Source organism: Sycon ciliatum, chromosome 1, assembly GCF_964019385.1.
Source record: "Sycon ciliatum chromosome 1, ocSycCili1.1, whole genome shotgun sequence".
Classification (NCBI taxonomy): Eukaryota; Metazoa; Porifera; class Calcarea; order Leucosolenida; family Sycettidae; genus Sycon; species Sycon ciliatum.
Window position 1 is genome coordinate 67,505,558 of NC_088643.1, and position 21,331 is coordinate 67,526,888.

Genomic DNA, 21,331 nt, shown 5'->3' on the forward strand with positions numbered 1-21,331 from the left:
GGAATCCGCCCAGGGGGTCGGATTTCAGTTGCCAGCACTGTAGTATCAACAACTCCGCTACTATCAAGACTTGAAACGCCTTGATGACTGAAGTGCATGTGAAGACTGATGCAAGCATCGATAAGAAAGCACCGGCAGCAAATTGCACTGTGTGGCTGATACACGTACACGTATACCAGAAGTGTAGTGAAGTGTAGCATCTACAAGTACAAGCTTTGATCAAGGCAGTTTTTCAAAAATCATTAAATTTTTTTGTTGTGTTCATTAGCGACTAACACAATGTGTCAGTCTCTATACTACTAGCACGAAAATTGCCATGGTAAATGGGCAAGATGGTGGTGAGTTGTGGCAAGCTCAAAAACACTTTCTTCAATAATCATCTATTTTTTGAACCAATATCACCACCACCACCACTACGGTCACGACGGTCACGGTCTTCAGACAGAAACACCTAGAGTAAAAATAAATTATCAGGTTGGCGAAAGCAAACAGCGCTAGATATAAACCAAGTTGACAGTGCTGTTGAAATGGAATGTCTACATGATTCCTCCTCTACGTGATTCGTTGATCGTGTAAGCGCAGTGAATGGCTGTTCAAAATGCGATCGATAGTGCAGTGGCAGATACTGTGAACCAGCACAGGTAGCTGGACAATGCAGTTCCGAAATAAATCACGGGTAAGAAAGCGCAGGATCAGTGGATGCAGCAAGGTACAGCAGTTATGATAGACAAAAGGCATCCACCCACAACAGTTATACAACCAATGCAAGTATAGCATATTCACTTCAGTGCTGAGTAACTAAGCGCTAAGTGAATCATCAACATGGAAAGGAAAGCTACTTCAAAGTAAAATGAATACAAAGAAAGAAAGAAAGAAAGAAAAACAGCAGCTTGAAGCTCGTGTATGTCAGCCAATGTTGCAGGCAGCTGTGAGCAGAAATAGTACTCAAAAATGTAAATGTTGGACACAAAATAGCAACAGAATAGAAACACATCAGGATCACTGTCCTGGCTCATAAATGAGCATTTGCAAAGAAAGATGAAGTCAAAAGCAGCACAGCTGGGCCATCATAGCAAGCCAAGGAAAGCCACGAAATTGGAGAACGAGCACGCTACTTGGGTCAGCCACTCTTTTATAGCCGTTGTTGCCTACATTCCTCTGGAGTAGTACAGGAACTCTTCACGAGTAGCCAACTGAATTTCGGGCTCACAGTATGATGTCTCGACCTACATTCACAGACAGGCAGCATATAAAATTGATTGTTCTAAACAGGGAGTAGTACAATACTGTATTGTACTACTCCCTGGTTCTAACTGTTAATTAAAAATGACCGAATCAAATTCGTCAAAACACTTTCCAACGAAACTGAACACACATACTTGTAGTAGTGCTTCCCAATGCAACTGCGTGGCTTAAAAGACCAAACAGGGTCTGTCAAATAACAAGATTAACCATTTCAATTATTAAAAGCTATCCACCGACTATAAACAGCCTAATGTCCACCTACCTTCAGGGTCTGAGGAAACAAAGCAATCGTCATGGGCAGTGCAATAGCAAACGCACTCATGCACACACCAACGTGTAGAGGGAAGCGCACAGCTGGGAAATTCCTCCACAAGGCAGTCCTAAAGAAAAAAAGCAGCAGCACACAACACACAATGGACTAACACACATGATGATAGATCTAATTCTCACGGCTCATTGCAGTGTGACCACGGGTAAGACCAGTGATGCCAGAGAGGTGTGAGCAGTGAGGTTAGCAAAATGCAGTGGCCTTGCAAACAGATTGAGGACGAAGGTTTCAACTCCCAAGAGATCCACAGAGGTTAGGTACCTGACTTCAGTTCGGGAAGCAAAGGTGACAAGAGAGAGAGAGAGAGAGAGAGAGAGAGAGAGAGAGAGAGAGAGAAAGAAAGAGAGAGAGAGAGAGAGAGAGAGAGAGAGAGAGAGAGAGAGAGAGAGAGAGAGAGAGAGAGAGAGAGAGAGAGAGAGAGAGAGAGAGAGAGAGAGAGAGAGAGAGAGAGAGAGAGAGAGAGAGAGAGAGAGAGAGAGAGAGAGAGATCAACACTGCCCTCACTAAGCCAAGCCCTTTGAAGCAAGATGTCTCCAACAGCACTCTTGCTTACGACCAGGATTGATAACGGGCTATCTCCACCTTCACCCATGATACCTGTCGACACCAGCATGCCAAGGCTACAGGTAGCTTGCGCCGGCATCCTAGCTGCACCCTGCCCCCTGTCCCGGCGGCATAACGTGGACATCAAGCTTCCTCCCATTGTCTTGTAGATGCTGTGCGTCCAGCCAACAATCCCCAGTGCAGACATCCAGCAGAGGACAGCAACACGTCCACAGGACTAAAAAACCTACACTGCTATATGTACACCTGCCACAAGAATGACAGGAGAGTCCTTTGAGAGAAGCTGCTTGCACGGTGACATACACAGCCAGACAAAACGCACCACACAACATACACATGTTCAGACTTACCTCTCCATTGACGACAAAATCAAGGGTGGCAGTAAGAGAATAGGTGCAGGCAACAATGCCCTCGTTAGCATTGTGCTAACAACTGCCTGAATACACCAACAGCACAACATAACGCAAGAGAAAGTTTGAAACATGTAACTCTGTGCAGCTCCATCGATTGCAGCATGTGACATCCAATCCCATCCAATGATACGATCCGAGGATGCACAGCTAGGGTTCCACTTCCACTTGTAATGCCCTTACACTGCTCACCCTATCCCTCCTATCCATCCCCCTTGGCGTAACTCATGGAACCCTGAGCACTTCGCAAGCTTGTACTAAATAGAGAAAGGAACATTGACGGTAAGTTCCATTTGCATCAAAGAAGTTGCACATAACGAAGTTTCGAAGTGGTCGACAGATCAGGTAACAATGAATAACTACGCAAATCGGTTGATTTGGAGCTTGCACAAAAGGGGGAACTTCATGTTTCGCCGAGTATGGGAAATAGGTGCCGACAGTCAGGTAAGCACATACCCAGTGCACTGCGGTATGGATGTACAGTAAACCACCTGTCAAGGCAACCCATCGGATAAGGCGACCACCTGTCCTAGACCACCTGTCCTAGAACTTGCTAGAAGACCACTGAAACCAGGATGCTATTTCCAGTCCAATGGCACTGGATGAGGAGACCACCTGGTAACAGAGACCACCTTGTGAAGGTCCCTTGAGCGGTCTCGTCTTAGACAGGTTTCACCGTTTTGTACACTACTGCGTGGCAGTATGGTGATCGCAATGAAGATAATGAAAAAACATATATTATAGGGGATTCACACGAATGCGCAAGCTCACGTGTGTGGTACTCTTTTTACTCGTGTGACCCAAGCGCATGCAAAATCTTGATAAACTTGCTCGGGGGTCCTTGGCCTACGTTTGTCCTTTGCGCGCGTGTAAAAACAGCGAAAGTACTTGAGTATGGTACTCAAGTTACATGAGTACACAGATGCATGCGAGATTTGCACGAGTCTGTTGTCCGTGTGAATCCGATGGGCAGCTTGTCCACTTTTACACAAACGTGTTTCGTTCATTTTCACGTCGTGTGAATACCCTATTATCACTGGCTGTGTCCAACTCAGAATGATAGTCTTTTGTTGTTGAGCTCTTTTTCCGTCGAAATTTCACGAAAGTTCATATGACTTTCGTTACTCTAGACCGTAACCGCCAAATCTTACGAATTTCCCTTGTTCGCAACCTCTCTACTGTTGCGGAATGAACGCACATGGTGGCGACAGTGCTTACCCTCTTCGAGCGCCGCTGAGTACAAGTTGGAAGTTACAGGGTGGATCATAAGATAACGCGCTTGGAACGCCCAAGGCCCCTCAGAGCGTGCAAGGCACCCTGGACCATTTAAGGCGCATTGGATCGTGCAAAGCGCACCGGACAGCGCTGATGTGTATGGTGACGTGACGTCATGCAAACCGCTTTGCCACGGGTCAGGGCAACCCTGCCCGTGAGCTCATATATTCGTTTGAGTTTCTTGAAGAAGTTAGATGTGTGTCCCAGGACTCCCTGTGTTGTCTGAGAGTGAGAGTGGGACACGCAGAGCGTGAGGCGAACATAACATGGCGCAGTGAACAGTTTATGTATGTATTTGTAGTAGTTTGAACCTCCGTGTAGCGCCTCGTCGGCGATGGGCAAGAAAAACTTGAAAAAGCGACAATCAGCTAGCGCGGCGTCCTTTAACGAGGAAATTCAGGCAGATGCGCCACCGGCTTGGCTTATGCCTATCCTCCGGCAAATGCAGGACGACAGCTGTCGACGGGAGGAGGCATTGCTGGCCAAATTGTCAGGCCACCCACGACATGATCCGGTGTCTTCTTCTGTTGACATGGACGAGCGTGTTTCCAGCACCCCGATAGATTTTTCTGGATCGCCTCGCCCTGAGCACGAGGCCCTAGGGCGCACGATGAAGGAATTGGTTGCCCGCGCTGCCAGTGTCGGACGGGCGACCAATGCCAAGCCCCCTCCCGAATTAGACTCCGGAATCTCTCTCCATGATTTCTCTGGCTGGCGAGCCCGGTGGGATGACTATGCCACCCTAATCCGATTGGATAGACTGAGTACACGGGAGCAGTTGGCCCACTTGCGGACTTGCCTGACCAGCAACATGCGTGCCACGCTGGAGCACGCTATTGACATAGGCTCGTGTGCGCCCGTCACCGATGTGCTGGACGTCATGCACGGCTTTCTCCGGAGCCAGCGCAACGTTGCCCTGGACCGCACAGCGTTTGCGGAGCGTCGGCAGGAGGCAGGCGAGTCGTTCGACGACTTCGTTGTGGCCCTCAAGGCCATTGCAAAGAATGGCGATCTTTGTGATCACTGTTTGGAGCAGCAGATGGTCACCAGGATCATGTGTGGGGTGCGTTGCGTGGACACGCACCGTAAGTTGCTGTCTGTCCACCCATTTCCCTCATTAAAATCCGTCATGGATATATGCCGTTCGCGGAAGGCAGCCGTCAAGGACAACGCCATATTGTCCACCTCAAAGGCACCGGAGGTCATGGTCCAGGCAGCAAAGGCTGAGGTGGCACCCCAAACCAAGTGTCGTTACTGCGGAGGCACCCTGCACGGTGTCGCCAGGAAATGTCCCGCACGTGTAACGCATGCGGGGTGCGGGTGTGCGAGAAGACGTCCACAGCATCGGCACACTCCTCCAAATCGGAAGCTCGGTCAGTACGCGTTATGGAGGCAGCACAGCACGGCACAGCACGTGCCCACAGGATCCGAGTGCAGCTGGGCAGTATATTTCACAAGGAAGATTACGGCACATGTTTGGCGACTACGGACACGGGGGCAGATGCCTGCATCATGGGCCACTCCTTATTAGAGTTTCTTACCATCCACCCAAATCAGGTGCGCCCTGTTCAGGCTACCCAGATCATCGCTGCCAACGGATCCGACCTGACATGCATTGGCACTCTTTCCCTCGCCATACGCTACGGCGACAGGGTGGCTCCGTGTACGGTATTTGTGTGCAGCAACCATGATGGCATGCTCCTCTCCTGGGAAGTCTGTCGGCAGTTGCAGATAATCCCGGAGGACTACCCGAACCCCATCCAGATTGCGCAAGTGGAAACCCCGAACATCTGCGCGACTGACAGCGATACACAGGTGCAGCAACTCACGGATATCTCTTCGCTGGGACGACGCATTCCGGACACTCCCTCAGAGTCAGATCGAGCCCGTATCCGTAGTCAGCTAATTGCTCACTTTTCATCAGTGTTTACATCTGAGGACACTCTGCAGACCATGGCCGGCCCACCTATGCGCATCCATGTGCAGGAGGACGCTATCCCGACGTGCGTTCACGGCACCCGTCCAGTGTCATATACACATTGAGACGATGTCAAGGCTAAGCTGGACACCGTGGTGCGGCAAGGCGTGATAACGCCACTCGGAGACGTGCCGACTGATTGGTGCCACCCGCTTGTTCTGGCCCCGAAATCCAACGGTGGCCTGCGCATCTGCATCGACTTGACTAAGCTTAACCGTCACGTGTCTCGGGCGTACTACCCACTCAAAACGCCGAAGGATGCTGTATCCGACATTCCCCGCGGGGCCAGATACTTCACTACCCTGGATGCCATGCACGGCTACTGGCAGATAACACTGGCGGAAGACTGCCAGCACCTGACAGCCTTCATCACCCCTTGGGGGCGGTACAAATTTCTGCGTGCACCCATGGGCCTGTCCTCGACTGGCGATGAGTATTGTCGGCGGGGAGACATTGCTTTGGCAGGCATTGGCAATCTGCAGAAGGTCATAGACGACATTCTCGCTCATGACACAACGTTTTCGGCACACATCGAGCGCATCTGGAACATTCTCACGCGGTGCAAGGAGCAGGGTATCACGCTCAACGCTAACAAGTTCACATTTGCTCAAGAGCAAGTTCACTACGTGGGCTACGTTATCTCTCGCTTCGGCATAGCAGCGGAGCCAGGCCAGCTCAAGGCAATTCGTGAGTTCCCTGCACCCACTAATATCTCCGAGCTACGCACGTTCATGGGGATGGTCAACCAGCTCGGCCACTTCTCAAGTAGCATCAGCAGCACCGCGAGCCCGCTCCGCTCACTCCTTAGCACCAAGTCGGTCTTCCAGTGGCTTCCGGGGCATGAGACCGCCTTTGATGCCACAAAGATTGCGTTGGTATCTCCACCCGTGCTAGCACATTTTGACCCCAGTCACCCGACGGCATTGCAGACAGATGCGTCCCGTCGCAAAGGTCTCGGCTTTGTTCTGCTCCAGAAGCATGACTCGGAGTGGCGGCTAGTGCAATGCGGGTCCCGATTTCTCACTGACACGGAATCGAGGTACGCCATGGTTGAGGTGGAATTGCTGGCTGCGGTGTGGGCAGTGCACAAGTGTCGCGTCTTCCTGCTTGGCTTGCCAACATTCTCGCTGATTGTCGACCACCAGCCTCTCATCTCCATCCTCAATCACCAGACTCTAGACATGGTCGAAAACCCACGATTACAACGGCTTAAATCCAAGCTCAGCATGTATGTCTTCGACACCGTTTGGTGTAAGGGTTCAGAGCATGCCATCCCAGACGCCCTCTCCCGTGCACCAGTTCAAGACCCGTCACCTGAGGACGAGGCGCTGGACGCCGAAGTGCAGTTCTGCGTACGGGTCGTCACCACCATGAACGCGGATCAGTTGGCCGTAGCTGCCGCTCCATCCCCTTCTGACAGCACCTCTGCAGCTGACCCCATCCTGGCGCAGCTAGGCGAGGCTGCCGCTGCCGATTCAGACTACTGCGCGCTACGGGAAGCGGTGATCGATGGGTTCCCCAATCGCTGGAGTACCACGAGCCACGCATTGCAACACTATTGGCCACTGAAATCGGAGTTGTCAACGGATGGTCACCTTGTCCTCTACGGCTCCCGGATTGTCGTCCCAGCCGCAGCCCGGCCCGACGCCCTACAGCGTTTGCACGCCTCGCACCAAGGCATTGTTCGGACTAAACAGCGGGCCCGACAAGTGTTATACTGGCCAGGCATGACAGTTGACATTGAGCGAACTGTCCGATCTTGTTCGAAATGCCAACAGCATTTGCCCAGTCAGCCTAAGGAACCGCTGCAGCGAGGCCCTATGCCGTCGCGTGTCTTCGAGGAAGTGTCAGCGGATCTCTTTTCCCATGCCGGCAACCATTACCTCGTGTATGCTGATCGCCTGTCTAACTGGCCTTGCATTGCGGTGTGGTACAGACGCGATCCCACCTCCCGAGATGTCATCCAGATTCTCCGGGGGAACTTCGTAGCATTCGGCGTTCCGACAGAGTTTCGGTCAGATGGTGGTCCTCAATTTGCCTCCAAGGAATTCGCCGACTTCATGACCCGATGGGGCGTTCAGCACGTCTTGTCCAGCCCCATTTCCCACAGTCGAACGGCCACGCTGAGTCCGCCGTTCGCGCTATGAAGCACTTGGTCTCGAAGTGCACGCACCACGGCAATCTTCAGGATGAGGCCTTCGATAGCGCCTTGCTGGAGTGGCGCAATACCCCTAATGCAGCGGGCGTGTCTCCCGCCCAGATGCTATTCGGACACCCGCTGCGTACACTCGTGCCGGCTCATCGAAGCGTATTCGAGCCCTCATGGAACCAAGCTGCCGCCTCCCTGGATCGCAAAGTTGCCGCTCAGAAAGCCGCGTCCGAGTACGACCGATCAGCTCACCCACTCCAACCCTTGGCTGATGGTTGCCAGGTCCTGGTGCAGAATCCTCGCACCAAGAAATGAGACCAGGTCGGCACAACCATCCGTATTGGTCGTACCCGCAGTTACCATGTCCGCCTTCCAAGCGGCCGCGTGCTCTGGCGCAACCGCCGGTACCTCCGCCCGGTGCCACCGCTGTCAGCCTCCGATCTCGGTCAGTCTCCAAGCTCGAACAACTCTTCGGCACTCCTCCAGACTGCAAAGCAGACACCCGGCCCCTCTTCGGATTCCTCGATTACCGTCCGGCCGCATAGCTCCCGCAGCAGAAAGCAACCACAGCGTTTAGATCTGTAGACTTGCAGTATAGTTGATTGTTTCTGTTTTCATCTTTATTCCGTTACATCTGTCTATTTTTATATCTTCAAACTGCAATCATTTTCTCTGCTCTTTCCATTTCTTGCAGTTTGGGAGAGGGAGTTGATGTGTATGGTGACGTGACGTCATGCAAACCGCTTTGCCACGGGTCAGGGCAACCCTGCCCGTGAGCTCATATATTCGTTTGAGTTTCTTGAAGAAGTTAGATGTTTGTCCCAGGACTCCCTGTGTTGTCTGAGAGTGAGAGTTGGACACGCAGAGCGTGAGGCGAACATAACAAGCGCGTGGCTCCTTGGACCACATATCGCACTAGATTAGCTGGGGCTTCTGGATCTCTTGGGCAGCTAGCATTATACTTACTGTCTGAGCACAGCTGCGTGACTGCCCGACAACACGTCCGTTTTCCTCGTGCACATCTACGCCATTGGCCAATTCACTGCTTCGCATGCATAGGACGTTGACTTGATTGGCCGCAGCTGTAAGGTGCACACAGAGTCACATGGGTCCGCACTAAGAGCAGCAGGCACAGTACTTTTTCTGACGAATGCAACATACACAGGTACATGTATTTCCGACTATTTCGAGATGAATAAGCGACGCGGAGACTAGAGTTTCAACTTTTTCAAGGTTGGACCAACGGTCACTTTTTGGGGTCACATGCGAGAAAATTTGAATCGCTTGGTGAACAGATGAAGCCCAGTTCACGTTCACTTTGTATGGGAATGGATGCATGGAAGTGTTCACTTTGTATGGGAATGGATGCATGGAAGTGAAAGAAGCAGTAGAAGGGCGCTCCACTTGATGTCCGACACTCGTGTTTGAGTCAGAGCAGTTGCCAGGAAGCCGTTACATGGGTTGGGCGAAAAAGAACAAGCTTCAGAATTGCTCCAAGCGCTGGTGGAGACGGACCTGTCACATTTCGTATACATTTCAATGCGCTTCGGCATGCGACCTGTTCACCACAATCTCTGGGCGAGCGCCGGTGGGGGGGCATGGCGCCCAGTCCAGTGATAACTGGAATTATCACTAATATCCATGAACCTTCCAAGTAGTTGGAAGTTAGCGCTATCGAGCAGTGCTCAAGCTCACTTCCTTGCCGTGGAATGTCTCAGTACTCCTTGTCAGTCTGGTGCTACCTTGTGCACGTCTGACTGTTCAAAACCTGGTTTAGTTGGTGGTTTTCCTTGTTTCAATTTAACTTTAGATTCATTGTAGTAGTCAAGTGGTGTGCTTCACTGTCTGAAGAGCGCCCAATACCCATGTAGGGCAGTTGCCTGATGATCGTAGTAATACGTGAATCTCAGAGTTGTGACAAAGCTTCCAATCTCTGTTGTGGATTCATTGTAGTATTAAGAACTCAGATGGTGAGCCAAGGAAAGATTGTAACATGGAACAATGTGAGGACCAAGTTATGCGATCAATCAGGCCAGCATTCCATGAAGCGTTGGAATGTAGCTTGTGCTCGGCTCGATGGCGCTTACCTTCCCCTCTATGGAATTAGCACTAATATCCATGAACCTTCCAAGTTGGAAGGCCGTTGGTTAGCGCTATCGAGCAGTGCTCAAGCTGAAGTTCATGCCATGGATATAATCTCAGTACTCCGTATCAGTTGTGTGCTAGATTGTGCACGTCTGATTGTTCAACATCTGGTTTAGTTGGTGGACTCGATCGCATAGCTTGTGCTCACATTTTTTCATGTTACAATTCATTGTAGTATACTTGTAATTTTTGCTACATTCAATGCCCGCCTCAAAATTATTATTCAACGCTCTAATTAAACGATGAGCACATCAATGATTTCCTGAGTGACATGGCAGAAAGACCGAACCCTTACCTACTGCAATGAAAGGAATCATCTTGGCTAAACGTCGATCTCTCTTTGCAAACTTCTTAAACCATGGAGATGTTACAGCATTGTGGAGGAGTACCTGGAAAAAGTACACAGCATACAGGGTTCTAGCCAGGTCAATATAGTAGGGGGGCGGTCATGGGAAAAAGTTACCCTATGACCCATTTTTTCCATTGTCCAAAATTGTCTTGCCATGCAAAATGCAACATACAGGGTGAACCCCGACTTCACCCCTCACAAATGTGCCTTTATGAACCCTCTAGTAGTGACTATCGACTGTATTTTCGTTGAATGGCGTGAAAAACACAAAAATCGGAAAATGAGTAGGGGGGGCGGCACTTTTTCACAGGGGGGGGGGGGGCTGTGCCCCCCCCCCCCTACCCCCCCTTTGGCTAGAACCCTGGCATAGATGTGTTGAAAAGGTGCAGGCAGCACAGATATAGATGAACCTGTTGGTGAAATACACACACACACATATCTACAGAAGCTATTGATGATTGTCCACTGGGCATTTCGGTGGATTTGTCGCAATGGAAAAGGGCTGTTCACCAGTACAAGAAAGAAGGACATGTTCAAAACGTCATAAAAAAAGATGAATAGCGAGAGAAAAGACCAATGGATACAACTATTTCATGAGCAACGATCCATCGTTTGAATTAGCCTCAGCTAGGCAGTGAACAGTCAGATATGGTAGCGCAACAAACAGGCACAAAAACTGACAAAGACCGAGATATTCAACAACCTGACACCTAGCTAGAACGCATGTCCAAACTCGCAAACCAACAGCCCTCCTACCTGTAAGGTAGGGGAAAATCCCCCGGGAAATTTTTCAAAAAATGAAGCAAAATCCTGCATTTTGAGCGAAAAGGGGGGGGGGGTTCCGGGCACCCAGGAACCCATACGGCCCGGGGAACGCGCCTGGGTGTTAGGCCGTTGAATGTCTCAGTACTCCTAGTCAGTTTTGCACCTATTTGTTGCACCATCTGATTTTTCACTACCCTGTTCAAATAATGGGTTGTTTGTAATTAATGGCTGAACATACGAATAATGAGTGGGGTAATAACTTCAAAAATATATTACTGTGTGGATGTGAGATCCAGGCAAACCTAAGATCTGGTGGTTCACCCTTCAGTCTCAAACTGCCAGAATATGCTGAGTGTATCTGCACACTGAAGCAAGCAAGCAAGCACAGTTCTGGGCTACCTTTCGCGACACACCATTGATGCAGAGCTCGTGCATACACTTGAAGACAGAGAGAGAAAAAAGGCGAGAAAGGAAGGTAAATGAAACCAGAGTCTGTCATCCGACTACAGTTTTAATGCACAACAAAAGTAGAGCGTATGTGAAGTACTCACAGCCACGCCTCCTGCCGTGCCTGTGGCGGCAACGTAACTAACTGCAACGTCCGTATTGGACACTGGCTGTGCGCACGGGTGCCACCGCATGAGCAAAACACAACAAAACAAGCAGAGACCAATGTGCCTTCATAACAGTAAGCGATCTTGCACAGAGGGAAGTTGACGGAATCCATGCGAATAAGGATACGGTCATCTTGAGTAATACCAAAGATAAAGTAAAAATAAGTTGGGTTCAGACTTCTTGCACATTGTTGCAATTTAGACTACCAAGTCACGTCATGATGGTTCCTAGTTTATCCGATAACCTGTTGGCAATAGTTTTCCAAGAATGTTGTGTTGTGGTACCGGTAGTTGCATTCCATGATATAAAATCCAAGTCGCAATCGGTATGATCGGTACCAGCAGCTTACTGCCAGTTAGTCACAGAGGATACAGCGTACTACTGACAGCTATGCGTAGTAGCAGTGGACAAGATTAGTAAGACAAAATACACTTGAAAACAATTCTTGTCAGGAGCAAGGACTCTATTGGTGACAATGGACTTCCTTCACTTCGGACCCAACAATACTCCACAGTCCATTCGGAAATAATTAAGACGTGGGCCTTCCAAGCCCATTTTTACATCAAGCTTCTGAGCCAGTCGGCCTAAACCGGGTTTGAGAAAGTCAACACTTCAATTATTCTGGAATGGACTGTAGAGACTAGCATATCAGATGAGCCGGGATCTAATCATTCAACCCAGCCTGTCGCACCTAGAGGGTATGTACTATGTACGGCGGAAAGCAATTTTAATGAAGTTGCCAGTAGACCAAAGAGAAACTGTGACGAAATGGACTTCCTGGTAATATATGTCTACAAAACTTTTCAAACACATTCCGCCATTTTCGTCTAAGTGTTACGTGACCATGTATTCAGCGTCTGCAAGTTACTTTTCCTGTCATTGTCTTTTGAGTATACTACTGTACCATTCAGGCTAGTTCTGCTACCACTACTAAGCATGATAAATCCCTTCCCCGTACATGATCGCATCCTTTCCCGTCTCACGCTGTCGTGCATGGCGCACATACACACATATCCACACTCTCTTTTGGCATCGTACGTTGTACGCATTATTTTTGGGAATACTAAAGGCTGGCCAACAGCGACCAGGCGACTGGTGTATGCAGCATCGCAGCCTTCTCGGAACCAAAACTGGTCAACTCAGCATCCAAACGACAGCATATAGGCTAATCTCATTCATCCATGCTTTTATAAGAACGAAATGGCGCTGTTAGTGACATTTTGCATACAAATCCCCATCTAGTAGGGCACAGTCACCCGGAGGAGTGTCTCAGCATTCTCGGACCAAGATTATTCGACTCAGCACCCTGAAGACTACGAGTAGTGAGATTTTGATTCTGGACGATACTTCCTCTTTAAGCAAATGGCAATGACTAGACATACCTTTGTGGCACCATGTGTCGGTTTCTTAAGGGGGGGGGGGGGGGGGGGAGGGATGAAGAAAAAAGACTAGTTTTCGGTGCTAAAGAAATATCGGAATTTACGGATGGCCCCTTACGTGTTCTGCAGTATGCAAACATACCATGCTGGCCAGTCAAGCGGCTACTGAGCGATAACCATGCATTCTAGTAACACATACTTGCAAGTACGCATGCATGTACATAGCCCAGCAGCGCAATGCTCTCGGGCACCACACAATAGTGCATTGTCTCTCACTGTGGAGGCATTGCGATTGGCAAAGTTGACACCGGCATTGTGCGTCTGATTCAGAGCCTGCAGAGAGTTCAAAGGCCGCAAATCACAATTAGAGACAAGAAAAAAGAAGAAGGCAAAAGCGCTTTAATATGAGGATAAGTAGGTGCCGGACATTAGGTGGTGCACACACGATTGTATGAGATAGGTAACCGGGCATGCTGTGAACAAATGTCCAGCGTATGGATCAGCACGTGACAAGAATGGAAAACCCACCCACTGGGCAGGAATATATAGGGCCATGACTAAGGCTGGTGAGAGCACACCCAAAGAGTCAAGTGAGCGATGAAACGCACCAAGACTAGATCAACGAAATCAATGAACTCTGCTACATAACGTACATGTATGTGTTGGAATTAGAAGGACAAATTAAGTGACACTTGATTTTGAGTTCTCAGTGACAATGCGCTGGTCACTGATGATTTATTGGACATTCTCAATTTACAACGCTTGTAATATCCTCATTTGAAACTGCATCTTCACACTTGCTGCCTATGCCTTTCATCTCTCGTGGGGTGAATAGCTATGTATGCCTTTGTTCATGACGAGTGGGAGGATGAAGGGTAGGGTGTCCTATATTTATTATTCTGATATCGCTTGGGCATGCACGCACGCACGTATACGCACAGACACACAGACACAGCAAACACATCTGCCTCATTCTCGAGTCATAGTAGTGCTGCATCGATACAATACTACTCTGCTTGTCGTGCACTACTACTATGTATGCATGCTTTATGACTGGCCTTGTGGGGTCATTCCTTAGTTCCAGTAGATTATTCATCTTGAGCGTCGTACGGAAGCTTTCGAGCTTCCTGATATCTAACCTGGAAATGCCAACACCAACTTGTGGCGCTTGAACCAGTCAACTCTATCCATTTAGGCATTTGCCCTCTGCTCTGACACTCTCCGACTATAGAGCCATGCTCTACTTAGAGAGAAAAAAACCAGTACTGACCTCCTGTTTCTTTATGACAGGCCTGTTTAAAAGTGTAAGCATGACAGTCGTAGGCTTTGAAACACCATCACACACATTCAACAAAACACACACTTCACCACAGTAGTTTTTTCTTTAGGTACACTATGCACCTGGTTCTTCTGTTTCGTCCATGCCCTTGGTGCACCTGGCTAAAACTACAGTTGATTTGTTATTGACCTGCTAGACTCTGTTCAAACTACGTGGTGGGGAACATATCAGGCCATTTTCACCTCCAACACCAAGATACTTACTTGCCAGAATATAACACCAGCTGTTGTGGGATTGGGCAGTAGCAGACCAACTACCTGCAGGCGGACAGGTAACACGAGAAAAACAAAACAATGATGTCACACAGCCATTTGTCCAAGGAAAAGGTTCTTCCACTGCTTGTTCAATACGCTTAAAAACTGTGTGGGCTTTCATGGACTCATGCATTTCCAGTCACTGGCGGTTACGCAAGAACAAGAATACCCCCCATTGCTGTTGTAGTGCACAATCACTTACGGTGATAGTTCCGAATGGTACATACCCTGAGAAGAGTAATGGAAACGAAAAGCACAGAGAACACAGTCAGTTCATGGTATATTTGGGAGCAAAGGGATTTTCTGAACTTGCATGAAATTTAGTGCGGCATCTAAAGAACGCTGATTGCAGAATTGCGGAGCACTTTGACCAAGAGCAGAAGAGAAGTGAGCATTTTTCAACACTGACTCAGTTGTCCAAAAGACAAACCGTATAAGGTAAATCTTGAAAAGTGATATGGCAGGTTAAGGTTAAGCCCTTTTCCCTGCCACTGTCGACTGCAGTCTCTTACTGGCCACATACATGTAGAGTAAAACCTTTCAAGGCAACCACCTGTCACAGCAGACCACTGCAAGCAGCACCAAGGAGTGCTATTTCAAGTCCAATGACACTGGATAAGGAGACCACCTGGTAACAGAGACCAGGTTTCGAATGTCCCTTGAGCGGTCGTCCTAGACAGGTTTCACTGTACGCAAAAAGGCACACTCCGCGAACATTTAATGGTAAACTAGTGCTAGCTGCACAGCACATCCAACACTCTGTCGAGATGTCCTGGGCAGCCACAGTACACACGGGATTGCTGGACATTCGGCAACAAAGCAGTGCACAAGTAGAACACAATCAAGCACCTACAGGCAGCCAGCACAAGTGCACTATGCAGGAATGCTGATGTTAGCGATATTATGTCGGACGCAGTAACGGACACGTACCAGACATTCGGAGCGGCATGAAAATTTTCTTGCCTGTGTCCGGGTGGACAATGGCCTGCTTGATCTTCTGGGCTTCCCATAGCTACAGCCAACAACACAATACAGCACAGTACAGCATAGAACAGCATAGCAATGCACTGCATACAGCAAAGCAACAGCTTGCAATCCAGTTCCAAATTTCATGTTGCCAACTGTCATCGGAAAGTCTTTAAATACACCGTCGTCAGAGCCCAAAACAATAATGTGGGCACATGTAGAAAAGCCTGCCATACAAACCTTGGAATTAGAAACATTAGCAGGCAGTTTTCCTTCCTTGTAATCATCCAGAAGTTGAATCGATGATTTCAGTTTCGCCTAAATGGAAGAAAAAGCATAGAAAAGTACAAAAATAAAATAAATGAGACCTATGGGCATATGGTCCCGTACCAAAACATTGCTATTGACCTCTCGACAGGTTACTTTTGAGCTGCAATAGCAAATCATCATAGCTAGCCTAAGGCGGCTGGGGAACAAGTACATTTCTTTTGAAGATTGCTGGCTACTTCTTTTCACCTTTGTCGTTTTGAACAAAAATTGAAATAGGTTTCATGGCAAATCTGTGAATATTTTCCAGAGATTCACGGTGAAGCCATCTCATATTGTTCGTTGTGATAAGGCCTGTCGGGACTGAACTATTTTTTATGTTCCACTCGATGCAGAGTAAACTCCTTGTGGCAGTCTAGTATGCACTGCACTGTACTGTGTTCGGCGTGCATGTATGTACAGTGCGTATCGGTTATAGCGTGGTCGTGTAAAAGAATATACTGCTTACAAGAATGACCTCTCATGTTTTCATAATCATAACATGGGTTTCAAGTAAACATTTATTTTTACAAGCAATGTTATCGCATAGTAGAATATGTCGGTCCTAAGGATTGATTTTGTGCAGTGAAACATACCAGATTAGTACAAAGTGTATCGCCTGTAGTAATAACATCTGTCCAATGCAGTTCTCAGACTCGCATTGCATCGTAGTGCTGCAGGTTCAACTGTTGTTGTCATGTATCGCATGCTGCATAGCCACATGGCAAGCGTATGGGACTATGAACACCCGCATGACACAGCAGCGATACGTTGTATGTATGATGGCCATCCTGTCTCTGCGCACATGCATCTGATATGTCACACAGGATTTATCGTGTGTAAGAAATATCGGAAATAAGAATAGAAAGTCGTTTTCAAACACCCACGCTATAACCGATACCTACTGTACATGCACTGCATTCGAAGTGACGTCTCGAATACTCGAATGTGACTTAAAGAATATTCGAATGTGACAAACCGAACGAATGTTTGAATATTCGTTTCACCACTACTGATTTGTGGCTTATACTCCGAATATCAATAAAGATACGAATCTTGGACGGTGGGGGGCTTAGACTCCGGTCCGGCTAACATGATAATTATTATGTCACATTGTACTGCACTTGATAGCCTGGATCTAATTCCTACCCTCTAGTGAAAAACCAGCTGGAAAGCAACACAGTGTGTGTGTGTGTGTGTGTGTGTGTGTGTGTGTGTGTGTGTATGTGTGTGTGTGTGTGTGTGTGTGTGTGTGTGTGTGTGTGTGTGTGTGTGTGTGTGTGTGTGTGTGTGGTATGGTGTGGTGTGTGTGTGTGTGTGTGTGTGTGTGTGTGTGTCAATTCATCAGCCTTGCAAGCTGTTGAATGGTGTAATCCCAGCACAAGTTGCTATGTCTAACATAGCTGTTCGCTATCATCGCTTCCGCGATGGGCATGTCTGAGGTCTGAGGTGTGTGTGTGTGTGTGTGTGTGTGTGTGTGTGTGTGTGTGTGTGTGTGTGTGTGTGTGTGTGTGTGTGTGTGTGGTGTGTGTGTGGTGTGTGTGTGTGTGTATGTGTGTTTGTGTATGTGTATGTGTGTGTGTGTATGTGTGTGTGTGTGTGTGTGTGTGTGTGTGTGTGTGTGTGTGTGTGTGTGTGTGTGTGTGTGTGTGTGTGTGGACATATGCATCTGAATCATGCTCCACCGTCTTCTCCATCAACTGCCGTGCGACGTACACCATATCGACGCAGCCACGTCCCTTTCTGAATGTCCTGTTCGTCGATCTGAGAAAGGCGTATGACAGTATCCCGCGTGCAGCGCTGTGGCAGGTTCTCCAAAAGCTTGGTGTTCCGCCGGCAATGCTCCGCATCATTCAGTCACTCCACAACGGCATGACTGCTTCTGTTCGGGTGGATGGCAAGCTGACTGACCCGATAACTGTGCAGAATGGATTGTGTCCGGGCTGCACTCTCGCGCCAATGCGCTTCAATTTGTACTTCTCTGCCGTCGTTGCCAGTTGGAGGTCCAGTTGTCCGGATGCTGGCATATCCTTTCGATATAAAGTCGGGAGGAAGCTAGTAGGTGACCGAACAGCGAAGGGCAAGCTCCTGTCATCAACGGTCACAGAATCCCAGTTTGCTGACGACGCTGCACTCTACGCAACATCTCGGCCTGCCTTCGAAGCGATGACTTCCAGCTTCATCACATGCGCAAGCAGCTGGGGCCTGACGGTCAGTGTGAGAAAGGCCAAAGGTATGGCTGTGGGTGAGTCTGCTGATCGCCGTGACGTTGTTGTTGGAGCAGACACAATTGAGGTGGTGGACCAATTCACCTACCTTGGCAGTGTGCTCTCCTTGGATGGTCTTGCCTGTGCTGATGCCCGCTCTCGCCTTGCGAAAGCCTCAGCTGTGTTCGGAGCCCTCAAAGCTCCTGTCTTTGATAACCAGACCCTGTCGCTTCGCAGCAAGAGGCGTGTCTATGAGGCTATCGTCCTCACGACCCTCTTGTATGGTGCGGAGACGTGGACCACCAAGGCAGGCCACCTCCAGAAGCTAAACACGTTTCACCATCAGTGTGTTCGGTCCATTGTGGGTATCGGCCGTCGTCAACAGTGGGATGATCGGATCTCATTGGCCCCATTAGCAGCGCTGTGGCAGGTTCTCCAAAAGCTTGGTGTTCCGCCGGCAATGCTCCGCATCATTCAGTCACTCCACAACGGCATGACTGCTTCTGTTCGGGTGGATGGCAAGCTGACTGACCCGATAACTGTGCAGAATGGATTGTGTCCGGGCTGCACTCTCGCGCCAATGCGCTTCAATTTGTACTTCTCTGCCGTCGTTGCCAGTTGGAGGTCCAGTTGTCCGGATGCTGGCATATCCTTTCGATATAAAGTCGGGAGGAAGCTAGTAGGTGACCGAACAGCGAAGGGCAAGCTCCTGTCATCAACGGTCACAGAATCCCAGTTTGCTGACGACGCTGCACTCTACGCAACATCTCGGCCTGCCTTCGAAGCGATGACTTCCAGCTTCATCACATGCGCAAGCAGCTGGGGCCTGACGGTCAGTGTGAGAAAGACCAAGGGTATGGCTGTGGGTGAGTCTGCTGATCGCCGTGACGTTGTTGTTGGAGCAGACACGATTGAAGTGGTGGACCAATTCACCTACCTTGGCAGTGTGCTCTCCTTGGATGGTCTTGCCTGTGCTGATGCCCGCTCTCGCCTTGCGAAAGCCTCAGCTGTGTTCGGAGCCCTCAAAGCTCCTGTCTTTGATAACCAGACCCTGTCGCTTCGCAGCAAGAGGCGTGTCTATGAGGCTGCCGTCCTCACGACCCTCTTGTATGGTGCGGAGACGTGGACCACCAAGGCAGGCCACCTCCAGAAGCTAAACACGTTTCACCATCAGTGTGTTCGGTCCATTGTGGGTATCGGCCGTCGTTAACAGTGGGATGATCGGATCTCAATGGCCACATTAGCAGCTACATTCGGTGTTGACCCTGATATCACCCGCATCATCCGTCGCCACCGGCTTCGTTGGCTGGGTCACGTCGGCAGGATGGACGACTCACGCGCACCGAAGCAATTGCTGTTCGGCGAGCTGCCTGCCCTCCGTCCTCGTCACGGCCCGAAGAAGAGGTGGCGAGATTTGGTGTCGACTGACCTGGCGGACCTCGGCGTGACCACCTGGCTTGAGAGTTGCCAAGATCGTCCCGGCTGGAGACGAGTTGCGAGTAGCACCCCACCGCCACGGCCCGCTCCTGATCCTCTTCTATGTGTCTGTGGACGCCCATTTCGTCGACCAGGAGACCTGAAACGACATGCCAAGTTCGGCGCTCGTGTTCTCACTTGAACTTTCCGACATTCGCTATCATTGCGTACGCAATGGGCAAGATCAAGATCAAGGTGTGTGTGTGTGTTATGTGTGTGTGTGTGTGTGTGTGTGTGTGTGTGTGTGTGTGTGTGTGTGTGTGTGTGTGTGGAGGGGGGGGGGGGGGGGGGGTATCAACGATATTTGTACATGCACTGGCTATAAAGAAGCGACTACTCTACTAGCACAAGTCTACGTGATGATGGTGAGCTATACTTACGTCACTAACTAACAACATCCGAGGATCGACAATGTCCATAAAGTGCCGCAAACGTCCTTTGTATGTACTCTGCAAAGAGTGGAAATAGAGCAGAGTCCGATACCTCAAAACCAGAAAATGAATGTTGTGTCCGATGACAATGGAAACGTACATGTACCCTATATAGTATAAGCATGGTGTGGTCTACTGAAGTTTCATTGTTCTACTACTGTCCTCAGACCTGGCCAGTGAAACTCGCCCCCATCATGTACGAAGCGGCGTCGCGCTCGAGTACACAGTCCAGTACAGTATTGCCAGTGCTAGTGTATAATTAGTATATACATGAACCGGTACATACAGGAGCGCAGTGCTCGTCGTTATTAAAAATACATTTTATTGACGGGGGGGGGGGGGGGGGGGGCTGGCCAGGACCGTAGAAAAGCTATGTGCTGGAGGAATCAGGCCGGGATACACTAGAAGATGATCACACTTGTAAAGTGCCAGTGGTCTGAAAGCCAAAGAAGCATCAGTTTACGCAAAGAGTATTGTGGCACACATGTCCATTCTACCCGCGCGGCTGTAACGTAACAAAATCAATCAATCAACACAGTAATGTAGGTGAGCCATTTCTGTCTAGTCGGGTTTTTACGTTTGAAAGATCACTCACTGCTCAGTAGATCCGGTATGCAATGTTCTCTGGTACCGATACAATCATGTCTAATGACGTAGGTCTTATGAATGAAAACTTTTTAGATCCAGCCTACCTGGTCATATCGGGGTTTGTTGAGACGAAATTCGTCTCCGAAGTCCTGGCGTTGTTCAACCATCTCGTTACTTCCTCACACGACCGTATTAATCCACGCCCGAGTAATTCAATGGCAGAAGACGTTGAAAATAAAATTATGATCATGAAGTCATGAACGTGATGTCACCTCAAACGGAAAGACATCTTCATTATCATGCGAGGGGAAGCCCAGACTCAAGGAAGAGCTTGAAGAAAACGACGTGAGTACTAAGTCGACCACTCTTCGACGTCTTTCAACTGGTACTTTTGACTTGACGCAGGCGCTCAACAAAGATCAAGACAAGAGGGCAAGAGAAGAGGTTGCAACGTTATGTTTGCCAGTGACTTCCATGAAGTCAAGGAGACTTCGGATTTTTTGAAGCACAAGACGTGCACCTGTGATTCTTGTGAAGTGTGATCGATCATTGCATGCATGCG

General features: G+C 49.2%; 1 protein-coding gene across 1 annotated transcript; it reads right to left on the reverse strand.

Moving 5' to 3' along the window:
- Positions 1-452: 452 nt before the first annotated feature.
- On the reverse strand, positions 453-21,260 carry LOC135805036 (sideroflexin-5-like). The gene is made up of 13 exons (XM_065319022.1): positions 20,874-21,260; positions 20,131-20,199; positions 16,002-16,079; positions 15,726-15,807; positions 14,998-15,023; positions 14,745-14,798; positions 13,479-13,535; positions 11,760-11,825; positions 10,390-10,483; positions 8,916-9,031; positions 2,488-2,573; positions 1,508-1,625; positions 453-1,226 (listed from the first exon to the last, which is right to left on the reverse strand). Exons 1-13 carry the CDS (start codon positions 20,934-20,936, stop codon positions 1,149-1,151), a joined length of 987 nt encoding a protein of 328 aa, XP_065175094.1. The 5' UTR covers positions 20,937-21,260; the 3' UTR covers positions 453-1,148.
- Between the last annotated feature and the right edge of the window lie 71 nt (positions 21,261-21,331).